The sequence below is a fragment of the Pinus tabuliformis genome, chromosome 5_1 (genome assembly GCF_031772625.1).
Source record: "Pinus tabuliformis cultivar Carrire ecotype Pingquan chromosome 5_1, CPIR1, whole genome shotgun sequence".
Taxonomy (NCBI): domain Eukaryota; kingdom Viridiplantae; phylum Streptophyta; class Pinopsida; order Pinales; family Pinaceae; genus Pinus; species Pinus tabuliformis.
The window spans coordinates 560,116,309-560,129,482 of NC_142305.1; the positions used below are offsets into that span (position 1 = coordinate 560,116,309).

Sequence of the window (13,174 nt, forward strand, 5' to 3'; positions counted from 1 at the left end):
AACATAGGGACAAAACATAACATGATGACCTAATTACATCTAAATATAAAAACTCAAAACAAATTATATAAAAATGGAAAACAAAGTATTGGGAAACTACATAGGGTTAACTATAAAAAGATTTTATTTTTATTTTGAAAAAGACAAATTTTGAATAGACATAATTTACTATTATAAATATCATAATTACATCAAAATATAAAAATTCAAAACAAACTTCTGGGAGTATTCGAAACTTTCATATCCCCTTTACGTCAGCTCTAACATCATATAAACATCATAATTACATCAAAATATAAAAATTCAAAACAAACTTTTGGGAGTATTCGAACCTTTCATATCCCCTTTACGTCAGCTCTAACATCACATAAACTCTTTATGTCAAGATCGCTTCAACCAAAATCTTCAAACTAAGTAGTTATGATTCCCTTTATCGAGTGACAAAACACAAATAATATTGGAATCTATGACGTGTCTCGAAATGATTTTTGCTTCGAGTAAAAAATTGCAGATACTTTGGAAGAAAAGTTGCAGATTTGACAAATCATGGAAAATGCCAAAGGCTTGAATAGCCAAAACACTGCACCCATTAGAAACGTGCTTAGTGACGACGATTTACGTTGAAAAGAGCTGAGGAGTTGATATGACCAAATGCGCTGATCAGAAATGAATGGTTGAATTCGATTTTTGTTGAAATCACTCATTATTTTCAGTTTGATTTTAAAATAATTTCGGAATTGACAATCCGGATGGTTATTGGATATTTATATTGCACTCAGCCTCTCATTTTGCAACTTGCATATCAATATCATATTCGGTCTGTTGTGTGCAGAAAAATGCAAGGCCAAGAAGGTAAAGTGGGCATGAAGGTTTGCGTTACAGGAGCAGGAGGGTATATCGGATCATGGCTCGTCAAGAATCTTCTCCAGAGAGGCTACACTGTTAACGCCACCCTCAGGAACCCTAGTATGTAATACAGTCTCTTTCGCCGCTATCTGATAAGAAATTAGCTGCTATTAATTAATCAGTTTGTTCCCCGCTCTCTGATAAGAAATTAGGTTTGAGCTATTCTCGTATTCTTGTGCATGCAGATGACAAGGCAAAAGCTGGGCCTCTGCTGTCGCTGCCTGGTGCTGCGGACAGACTGAAGCTCTTCCAAGCGGATTTAAGCGAAGAGGGTGCCTTTGATTCCGCGGTGGAGGGTTGTGATGGGGTGTTCGACGTGGCCAGTCCTGTGGACTTCTCCAAGCCTTCTGAGGTACTTTTTATGCATAAATTTCTATTAACATTTGATTTGTGAAGTATGAAAGGTATTAAAAGGGATTTAACAGCGTATACATTTTATATTTCTTGTGTCTTCATTAATTTTCATCTTGATTTATGCAATTTAACTTGTCTTTCTCAAAAACTTTTGAGAGATAATCCTGATAAAAAGTATAAAATTATGGGACAGGATGATTTTGTTCAGCCTGCTTTGAAAGGGGTATTGAATATATTGAAATCCTGCTCGCGCGCTAAATCGGTTAGGCGTGTGGTTTATACTTCTTCGATGGCAGCAGCTTGTCCGCTGAATGAAGAAGGGGAGCTTATTACTGGGTCCACTCTCGACGAGTCAAACTGGACTCCAGTGGAATTCATGCGCAAGAAAGCCGGCCCTATTAGTGTACGTATATACAGTGTGAGTAGTATGGTTAAATTTGCATCTCAAATATGGTGTAACTTACAGGTCGTGCTTATCATGCGTGCAGTTCTATTACATATCCAAGACTTTGGCAGAGAAAGCAGCCATTGAGTATGGGTTAAACAGTGGCCAAATGGAGGTTGTGACAATTGGACCGGGTTACGTTGGTGGGCCAGCCATTATCTCAACATTTCCGTATTCATGTGGGCAATTATTAAACCCCATTACAGGTAAGTAATCTTTTTGTTATATGTTCGTTAAAATGTTCAGGTCTTTGCTATGGGACTTCTTTCTAAAGGTGAAACAAGCAGACCAGTAATAGGAAGCAGGCCAATGATAGCTCACTTTTATTTGAGTTGAGGAGAGGGTTTGCCAGAAAAATATGTAAAATACTTTGGTTTAAAACACTAAGGGCAGCATGACAATTTCGGTTGAAAATGTTACAGGCAATTATGAAGGATTGAAGTTGAATGAGTCGTTTCTGGGATCAGTACCGCTGGTTCATATCGAGGATTTATGTGAGGCTCATATATTTTTGATGGAGCAACAAAAAGTAAGAGGTCGACATATTTGTTGTGTTTCCTCTCTCACCATTTTTCAGTTAACAGCTTTCATCCATAAACTCCATCCACATTTCACTCCACAATTCAAGTAAGCAGCTTCTCCCATCATGTAAGTTCTTTTTGTTATATTTTTGTGGAATTATATTGATATAGAAGGTGAGAAACTTGGTTTTATGACAGAAGCGACGGTGAAGATGATAATGTTGTCCGTGTTCCTACTTCTTCAAAGAAACTTTTGGATATGGGGTTTTCTTTCAAGTATGGCGTGGCAGAAATTTTGGATGACACAATCAAATCGGCTCAATCTTATGGACTGCTCAAATAGTTATCGCGAACGATATAGTTATTTTATAAATATGTTCAAAAGGGTTGGAATTGAATATAAATAAATTAAAATTATATTTTGGGAAAGTAATTTTAGAATTTTAATTATATCATTTTAGATGGATGGTAGGCATTTAAATTCTACGGAATATGTAAAAATATTTTTAGTAATAGTAACAAATTAAAGATATAGGTTTAATTTAAACTTGGTTATGTCTTTTTTATTTTTTAATTAAATTGTTTAGTTAAAAAATTATCTTATAGATATGTTATGTCAATATGATGTCAACATGAGTAATGGTTTTTTAGGTATGTGCTATTAATAAATTATGATATTGGCCCATGGCATTGTAACAAAGTTTTTAATCTCCATAGTTAAGAATTTGTTACATGTTTTTTTTTTAAATGTATATATGTTTAATTCATTTATTAGTCTTTTTTATAATTAATAATAATAATAAGCCTCTTGAGCTTTGGATTTATGGTGAATGGGTCGATCGTGAAGGCCGTGCTTGTTATAGGTCACTAGTTGAAATCCCTTATAGGTGCTAGTCTACACAAAAATAAATGCTGAAAAAAATTAGAATTTAATTAATTTTTATGTTTTTTAAATTAGAATTGTCGATATAGATTGATTATAAGTTAGATGTTTTTGATGCCTATCAACATTTATTAATGTAACATACACCTAGATATCATGAGTTATTTTCACTAAGTTTAAATTGCATTTATATTTTTTGTTAGTATTAAACTATTGGGCCTAAAATAGCTAGAACAAATGCTATTATTTATTATTTTAAAGGCTTTGGACAGATTATTAAAAAGAATCAAAAAGAAAAGAAAAATACTTATGATAACTCTTGGAGCAGTTGGAAACAGTTGCCACCACTTTTTTCCAAAAGCAAAAAGGAAAGGGCAGCAAGGGGGCTGCAGAAGTTTCTCCCCGAGTTGGGTTGTGATACCAGTGGCAAGATTTCATTTTATGCCAAATAGTCGTGTGGGTATGGGACTTGAGGCTGGATGGTAGTCTTGACGGCGAAGATACTCGACTGTATTTATTTCCACTGTTAGGAGCAGGAAGTGCTCGGTGGGGGACCGTGGACATGATTGCCAGGTCCATGGCTGGGTGGTGAGACCTTCCAGAAGGATTATTGATTTGCAAAAAATAAACAACTTGTAATAGATAAGTAATCAAGGAATTCTGATTATTTTTTAGAGTTAAAATGGTATGTATTAGGAGTAATGACCTCATTTCTTGTCTTAAGCTAGATGTTGATAATTTATGGGAAACATTTGAATACCAAACTTGTTCATCATAGAGAAGAAAATGGATGCATAGCATTTTCTCTAGTTACACTATTCGATTAATCTAATCCCAGTAGTACTATAGTATCTTGAATCTATTTAATGACTATTGTATAATTGGAAAAAATACTACTACTATGGAAATAGAGTTTCAGTCTCTATCCATAACCTGTTAAACTGTAAATAACTTGGAATGGAAATTAATTTAAACTATCTATACATTTATACCACTTTACCAAAATGGATTAAACAAGATTAACGATGCTTTCCAAACGAGAAGGTCTGCAATCTCATGCCGTATTACATTCATTGTAAAACAAGAGTGAGACCATATATATATATATATATATATATAGATAGATACACGTTTATGCAAAAACTGAACATATTTCCACATTTCAACATACATGCCTGTATTAATACCGCTGAATAAATTAAGACTCGCTTACACACTAAACCATTCATTGAATTATTACAATGCATGAACAGGTGACAAAACCACGATTAAGAAAAGTATCAAAACCACTGAGAAATTCAAGAACTGAAATTATATATATATATATATATATATATATATATATATATATATTCTAAATATTCTTCTGTTCTAAATCTCGGCTCATTCGTTCCACCTTTATATAGTTTACTTACAAACTTCAACAAAATTGTCACCTAAAGCACACAGGGTAAGGGCCAAGACTTGGCAAACGGTCCATAACTTATCCAACACTTAATACATACAAAAGGATTCATAGAATCATAATGGGCAATGTATGCCATAACCATACTATTGAAGAGTTCAAAGAAACATTCAAAAATGCTCTTTTAAGCTCTCGTTGCAAACCCAACCGGGTGCATTTAGTTGCTATAACCTCCATTCCCTAAGAAAACCCTCACAGACTTCAGATTGTGGTGAGGGTTTGATTGTGCCAAGAGCCATCAAACCCTCCCACCTCATCTTGGATCTGAGCTAGAAACTTAGACAAGTAGAGGGCCGATTGAGGAAAAACAACCGACCTATAGATAGCAAAAAAGCTTGGCTTAGGTTTAGTGCCTCTCGAAAGACTCTTCAACCCCAGCAACAGGTTCGAACCATACCTGTGAAAGCATCCAGAGAACCTGTTAGAAATAAACATTGGGTTGAATAATGACAGAGAATGCCTAATGGAAAGGCGTGTGAGGACTTTACCTCAAGGAAATGATGCCACTGTTGAAGCACCGCACACCTAGAAACCAACAACAATCATTATACTTACATACCAGAGAAGAGATAAAAACTATAAGGGTGTTCCAGTTTAGAAAGAACCTGACTTTGGCGATAGAAGCACATCTCTATTTGGCTCTCGGGGTCGAAGAAGAGTCCTAGACCGTCCACCAGACCATACCTACATCAAACATTGTATTAAGATATGAAGGAATAAGGTAGCTACATTTTCCCAAGCAGATAGCAGAGCTGGTTATCTTACCTCCTTGTCTTTGCCATCAATCATTTGCCTCCAGAACTGAAAAAGAACAATCACTTAGGAGGAGGTAAACCCTAACTCCATTGTTCATACCCTGCGCACTATCAGAGTTGTGTTCTCTCCTCACAAACAGTACAAAATGAGATGAAAAGTCATGTTAGCTTTTCATTTCAGGTTAAATGCCCCTACCAAGTCACTTGTGCTGACCAGACGCAGCGTGCCATACTTACCTCTGCATTATTCACCCAAGCAGAGGAGCCATCACCTCTATCGAGGTGTGAATAGGTGGCACATATCCATGGCTTGGTTCATATAGCTGTGCAGGAAAATCTTGTGTGTCATTTAATTCCCTTAATATGCATCAAATGTGAGAGTGATTCATGACCCTTCCCCTTTGTTTACACATAGCATTGATTGGGTTAAGGTGACACATAAACATGGTAATTAAGGAGGATAAATAAAAACTTTTTATTTATTTATTTTGGGGTGTTACAAATGGTATCAGAGCCCAGATTTGTACACTAAGGCTTTTGGGTTGTTTTAACAGTCAATTAAGTTGTGATGTTCCTATAATATATATATATATATATATATATATGTATATATATATATGTATATATATATGTATATATATATATATATATGTATATATATATATATATATATATATATATATATATATATATATATATATATATATATATATATATATATATATATAGCAAAAGATACAGAGTTTTGACTAATTATAAACACAAAGAAAGAGAGAGAGAGAAGGTGAATTAGCATCAAGAGTAAAATGCATAGGAGTCCTAGAACATCGATCCAACTGGAGGTGCATTATGTAGAGGTCAACCCAAAATTATGGGTGAAATTTGGAGAAGAATTAAGATAGGCTAATGCTGCCTTACTCGAGACAGTACAACAGCTTCGCGTAGAAATGATGAACCTTAGATCAGACAATGAATGTTTACGATGGGAGCAGGAAAAGATTCTTAAAAGTGTGTGAGATTGGCAAAGTCAAAGAGGACTAGATCCCAATACAGAAAATAGGGAAAAGACCCCAATTTCTCATAATGAAGAAGATCAGGCAGAATTTTTGGAGGGTCACAAAGAAGAAGATGAAGGGTGTTCAGATAATGTTTTTAACCAAAGAAATCCAAAAATACCAAAGATATAACTACAAGGTGAGCTCAAAAAAATCAGACCCTCACTATTAGAAGGAGAGTCAGAAGAAGCGGCATAAGCTTATCTAATAGACATGGGTAAATACTTCCAGATTTATGAATATACTAAAAAACTTAAAGAAAGGTTGGTAGTGTACCAATTACGAGGAAAAGCCACCCTCTAGAGGGAAGAAATTAAAACCCTAATGAAGATTGACGAGGAGAAAGTAACATGGAAATAATTTTAGAAATACTTTAAAGAAAAATATTTAACAAAACATTATTATGACAAAAAAGAAAAAGAGTTCCATGAATTGAGACTGGGAACCTTGACCATGGATGAATACGTAGCATGCTTTACTTCCCTGTTGCGTTACATCCCATATATGCAAGAAGAAAAAGCTAAGATCCAATGGTTTATTAGCAGTTTTCCCAACTTCATGAAGGAGAAATTAGAATTCGACTACCCCAGAACCATGGATGATGCGGTCTAGAAGGCTCACATCTGTTATCAACAGATGAAGCAGAAAAATGAAGGATCTAAAGGAGTTGCTGCCAAGAAAATGAGGAATTTGGAACCAAACAGAGATTCGAAAACCATGCGTGGCAGAAACAATCAACAAAGGACTTTTGGAAAGCTTGTAAGAAACCCACCCATGACATAGACATTCAATGAAAACAGACAACCTGAACGAATTAGCAGGACTGTTACTGAATAGCCAGTAAAAATGACATTGCAATGTTGGGGATGCAGAGAAGCACATTATTACAAAAGCTGCCCGCAGAGAGCTCATACAGAGAAACTTTCTAACATGCAAGAAGCCTCTATGGTAGGGGATATTGCAAGGAGTATGCCCAGGATTAATGCAGCTTTAGACGATCATCAGGCTGAATATCAACCCACCATGATCAAATGCGAAGGTATGATTGTTGATCAATCTGTTTCTATTTTATTTGATCCAGGTGCTAGCCTGAGTTATCTTATTCCTAAAGTAGTAGAAAGATGTCAACTGCAAAGTAGTAAATACAAACAGTCGTGGCTAGTTCAACTAGATACTGGTACCAAAATAAAGGTGTCAGCCCAAATAGAAAACCGCCCTATTATAATTTCATAATAGCCTATCTAGGTCATTCTGAATATTCTTCCCCTAGGCTCATATGATGTATTAATAGGGATGGATTGGATAGAAGGTTTTTGGTCCTTGGTATATTGCAAAGAAAAGTCCATAAGTTATCTTACTGAGTTAGGATAACAGAAGGAAATTCAAGGAATTAAGAAAAATATCAAGTTGTGCCCTATTACAGCCAACCAACTCGGAAAGTGTATAAGAAAAGGGTGTCATATTTATGCTTTTCAGGTAGGGTATAACAATGATAAAAATAAAATGACATATTTACAGAATATCCCTATAATATAGGGTTTCTTAGATGTATTCCCTAAATCTATTCTAGGATTACCGCCAAGGTGAGACATTGACTTCACAATTGAACCAATGCCCGGTGCAGCCCTGTTTCAAAAATTCCTTATCATATGAGTGTTTAGGAATTGAGTGAAGTAAAAATGCAGGTGCTGGAGCTATTAGATAAAGGATACATACGCCCGAGCGTGTCTCCTTGGGGGGCCCTAGTTTTATTTGTATGCAAAAGGGATGGAACCTTACGATTATGCATTGACTATCGCAAGCTAAATAAGCTAACCATAAATAACAAATACTTGCTACCTCACATCGATGAATTATTTGACCAAGTACAAGGAGCTATTGTGTTCTCAAAAATCAACTTAAGGTCTAGATACCATGAAATCATAATAAAGGATGAAGACATCTAGAAAACTGTATTTCAAACTCGTTATGGACATTACGAGTTCGTGGTACTACCTTTTGGCTTTACCAATGCACTAGCCATGTTCATGAGCCTAATGAATGGTATTTTATAGACCTTTCTAGATAATTTTGTATTGATTTTCATCGATGATACACTAATATACTCTAAAACCAAGAGGAACATGAACAACATTCGAGAACGATACTGCAAATTTTGTGAGAAAACCAGCTGTATGCAAAGTTCAACAAATGTGCTTTTTACAAAGATCAAATTCAGTGCTTGGGTCATGTTATATCAGCAGAAGGAATAGTAGTGGATACATAGAAGACCAAAGCTATTATGGAAGGGACTGCACCGAAAAACGTGGCCAACATAAGATCCTTCTTAGGCTTGGCAAGGTACTATTGTCGAAATTTTCAAAAATCGCCTTCCCAATGACTTCACTTCAAAAAAATGGACAAGATTTCCACTGGACAACGAAATTCGAACAAAGGTTTGAGCAGCTAAAACAACTGCTCACAACCTCTTTGGTGCTAAAGGTGGCGGATCTGGAAAAATCCTTTGTAGTATGTACCATTTCTAGTAGAGAAGGCGTCGATGGAGTACTAACTTATGAAGGAAAAGTCATTGCATATGAGTCATGAAAGCTAAAGGATTATGAACAAAGTTACTCTGCTTAGGATTTGGAGTTGACCGTGGTAGTACATGCACTAAATATGTGGCAGCACTACCTCCCAGGGAAGAATTTTTTACTGTTAACTGACCATAGGAGTTTGACAAATTTCTTTAATCAGTCCAATTCAAATTCTTACCAGGACAGATGGACCGCATTCATGAGTGAATTTGATTTTGACTTGAAACACATCAAAGGAAAAGAAAACTAAGTAGTTGATGCTCTAAGTAGAAAATTACATTGTATCTATGAGGTACACTTCAGTCATGTGCAATCTAACCTACCAGAGGTTATTCGAGAGGTTTCCCTCAAAGGTCTGGAATATGCATTCTTATGGCAGCAAGCTTCAGAAGCCTAGGAAAGAGGGAAGCAATGTGAGTATGTAATTAATTCTGATAAAATGTTAACATTTAGAAACTGAATTTATATTCCTAACCAAATTTCCATGAAACAGATGTTACTCGATGAGTTTCATAGGAAACCTTATGCTGCCCACCCAGGGTACTAGAAATTGTATTCCACTATCAAGAAAAATTATTTCTGGCTCGACTTAAGAAAATATGTGGCTGAATATTTATCTAATGCTTAGAGTGCCAGTTAGTGAAAGCAAAACATCAACATTCTACGGGTCTGTTGCAACCACTACCCATTCCGGAATGGAAATGGGAGACCATAACTCTAGATTTTACTATAGGGCTACCTCGTACCAAAAAGCAACATGACTCAATCATGGTGTTTGTGGACAAGATAAGAAAGACTGCTCATTTCATTCCTATAAAATCCACCTACAAAACAGTAGAGATTGCAGACATATTTATGAGAGAAATCTTCCGGCTACATGGGATACCCCGAGTGGTGATCTCTGATAGGGATGTAAAATTTACATCCGCTTTCTGGAAAACTCTTTTTGCAGGACTAGGGACCCAAATCCATTTTAGTACAACTTACCATCCATAGACAGATGGTCAAACAGAGCGAGTAAATCAAGTTCTGGAGGATATGTTGCGCATGTTTGTAATGCAACAACCACAGAAATGGGAGGATTACCTCCACTTGGTAGAATTCGCCTACAATAATGGGCATCATGAATATTTGGGTATGAGTCCCTTCGAGGTACTTTATGGGAGAAAGTGTCGGGTACCCACAGATTGGAATAGTCCAGAAAACAAATTAGCATTGGGCCCCGACATGCTAGCAGAAATGGAGGCTACCATTAAGAAGGTTCGTCAGAACTTAAAAGCCGCACAAGATAGGCAAAAGGTGTATGAAGACAGGAAGAGAAGTCATAAAGAATTCCAGATGGGTGATCATGTGTATCTAAAGGTGAAACCTCAGAAGAGCACCTTGCAGTGGAAAGGTTGTGAAAAATTGGCACCCCAATACTGTGGGCCTTTCCAAATTTTGGAACGGATTGGGCCTATGGCATATAAACTAGCACTACCAGGCCACATCCAAGTACACAACATCTTTCATGTGTCCTTGTTAAAAAAATATATTTACGACCCTCAACATATTATTAACTGGGAGAGTATTCAGGTAATGATAATAGAAAAGCAATATGATTAAAATTTTATTGTTTTGAAATTTTCTGACAACATAATATAAATGTGTTGGTAGAACCTGAGGGAGAATTCATGGCAGAGCGTCTTTGTATCCTCGATCGGAGAGAAACCACCTTGTGGAGGTGAGCCATCATCATGGTTAAAGTGCAATGGAAGCACTTTGGCCTAGATGAGGATACCTGGGAGGAAGAGGAGGCCACGCAAAAAGCTTATCCTACACTATTTACGTAGAGAAAGAACACTAGTGATGGTGCTCCTCTCGAGGGGAGGGAGCTATAGCATATAGCAAGATATCATGAGTTATTTTCACCAATTTTAAATTGCATTTATGTTTTTTGTTACTATTGAACTATTGGGCCTAAAATAGCCAAAACAAATATTTCTATTTATTATTTTAAAGATTTCGGACAAATTATTAAAAAGAATAAAAAATAAAAGAAAAACAGTTATAACAACTCCATAAGCAGCTGGAAATAGTTGCCACCACTTTTCTCCGAAAGGCAAAAGGAAAGGGCAGCAAGCGGTTGCAGAAGTTTCTCCCTCAGCTAGATTGTGATACTAGTGGGAGGAAGATATTCAGATTTTCCAGCCAGTAGAGGGTCTAGAGAAGGAACAACATGATACCCAACAGGGGTGATGTAGGAACTGTATGGGGGTGACACAGTTCTGCGCAGAGGGTATGCAAAGGATCTAGTTCAGCATGATCAGACTCAGATTCTCCTAGTGATAGGGTGACATCATTTCGCCATTCATTTTTTCCAGTTTCTCTCTATATTAGATTGCTAGTTGAGCATACAAGGATTGTACTCATATTTTCTCATGCATAATAATAAAACCCTAAGAATTGTTACACTAGTTTTCCTGCATTTGATTTTTCTGAGGACATTCATCAAAAAATAATGGTGTTAATTGTGTTATATCTTTTTTCTTGCTCAATCTCTTGTTTCAGAATATAATTTAATTAAGTGAAGGTTGTAATAGTGTTTACTTCAATATTTTTCATAGCACATAGTAAATAACTTGTATGAATTAACAAGTAGAAGAAGTAACATCAGTTTGTTGCAGTAGGAATTTCGGTTGTGGAATTTTCACATGGTATCAGAGCTACGGGTGGAACAAGAAGAAAAGTACCAAAGAACCCAATTCTTAGAAGAAGAGGGAGATCAAAAAGCTGCGGGAGGCAACAGTTCAAAACCCCAGAGGGTTTGCGCAGTTGTTAACGGAGGGGTGGAATTTCAAGGTAGTCTCTCTCCGAGTGAGTCGACAAAGAGGACTCCCAGTTTGATTTTTTCCAGGGCAGAAGGAGAAGTGCTGAAGCCTCAGTGTAAGGAGAGGTGGTGGGACACAGATTTTTCTGCAAGCAGTTTGCTGGGTAGAAAATCGTCAGAAGAAAGAAGAGAAACATAATGAGGGAATTCTTCCTTAGAGGACTTCTAGCCAAGGAGTCTGAATTCTCATTAGTTGAGCAGTAGTGGAGAGGGGAAGATCTACAAGCTCCAGAAGGGAGTGTGTAGCCCAGTCTAGTGCTACACAGAGGAGAGAGGGATAAATTTGAAATTTTTTGGCAAATATGGCAGCCACATCTCCATGAGGGAGGTGGGATGATTTGGAGTTGTGGTTCGAAAGAGCTGCAAATGGTCAGGATCCTTGAGGAACCCACCTCTTGGATCAATTCCTTGCTACGAGAGCCTAGATCAGAGGTAGCATGATGGTCTAGTTTCATATGGTGATGAGGAGTCACGAAGAGACATTTGCAGTGACTAGGAGTGCCAGAGACTAAAAAACACAAAGCAGAGTTGGCAGCAGTGTAGATGGCACAAAGCAAAGGTTAGCAACAACGCTGTAGATTCAGAGGGTTAGTGTAGAGAATAGCAGCAGTCAGAGTACAACATTCACGTGGTATCATACTGAATACAGTTAGTTCAGTAATTTGGGATGTTTTTTCCATTGTTGATGAAGTAGAAAAAACAGTTTGCAATGCAGAGGTAGTTGGAAGTGACAGCACCAGTAGCTGTGCGGAGGAAGAATTTTAGAGGGAGTTACAATACAGAAGCAGTGTTGATAGTGGCCTAGTCAGTAGCAGTACAGATACAACATTTATGCAGTATTTGGTGGACATCATGTCAGACATCAACAACACAGAGGATGATGCTTCGGAGTCAGAGCAGTATGCAGCAACATATATTGCTAGAGCACATTCCTCGCTAAGAGGGAGTGTTGATTTGGGGTACCATCAGATGATCTCTAGGCCTCAAATTTTGCAGGGAGGCTTTGGAACATGTATTCCAAATTACACATAGAGCGTTTTTGGAAATTCCACCCAGAAAAGTTTTTATTAAATAATTAATATTTTTTAATCGACCCCTAAGTCTAAACTTAGGAAATTAAAAATATTAATGGGTACTAATCTAATTGTGGGTGTAACTTCTAGAAGAGGACAAGGATAAAGATAAAATGATCTTAGCCATTGATTATCTTTTAATCTGGGTCGTTGAGTGTCAACAAGAAGATTATTTAAGGGACCTTGAGGGTCATTTGGAAAACACACCAAGAGATCAAGAGATCGAATTTTTGAAGTGAGAAGTTCTGAGGAGGAAATTCTGATCAAGGATA

General features: G+C 36.7%; 1 protein-coding gene across 1 annotated transcript; it reads left to right on the forward strand.

The window, feature by feature from the left end:
* Positions 1 to 779: 779 nt before the first annotated feature.
* LOC149166030 (putative anthocyanidin reductase) lies at positions 780 to 2,655 on the forward strand. Its single transcript, XM_089431261.1, has 6 exons — positions 780 to 966; positions 1,092 to 1,258; positions 1,454 to 1,663; positions 1,749 to 1,911; positions 2,128 to 2,332; positions 2,425 to 2,655. Exons 1-6 carry the CDS (start codon positions 837 to 839, stop codon positions 2,567 to 2,569), a joined length of 1,020 nt encoding a protein of 339 aa, XP_089287387.1. The 5' UTR covers positions 780 to 836; the 3' UTR covers positions 2,570 to 2,655.
* The last annotated feature ends 10,519 nt before the right edge of the window (positions 2,656 to 13,174 follow it).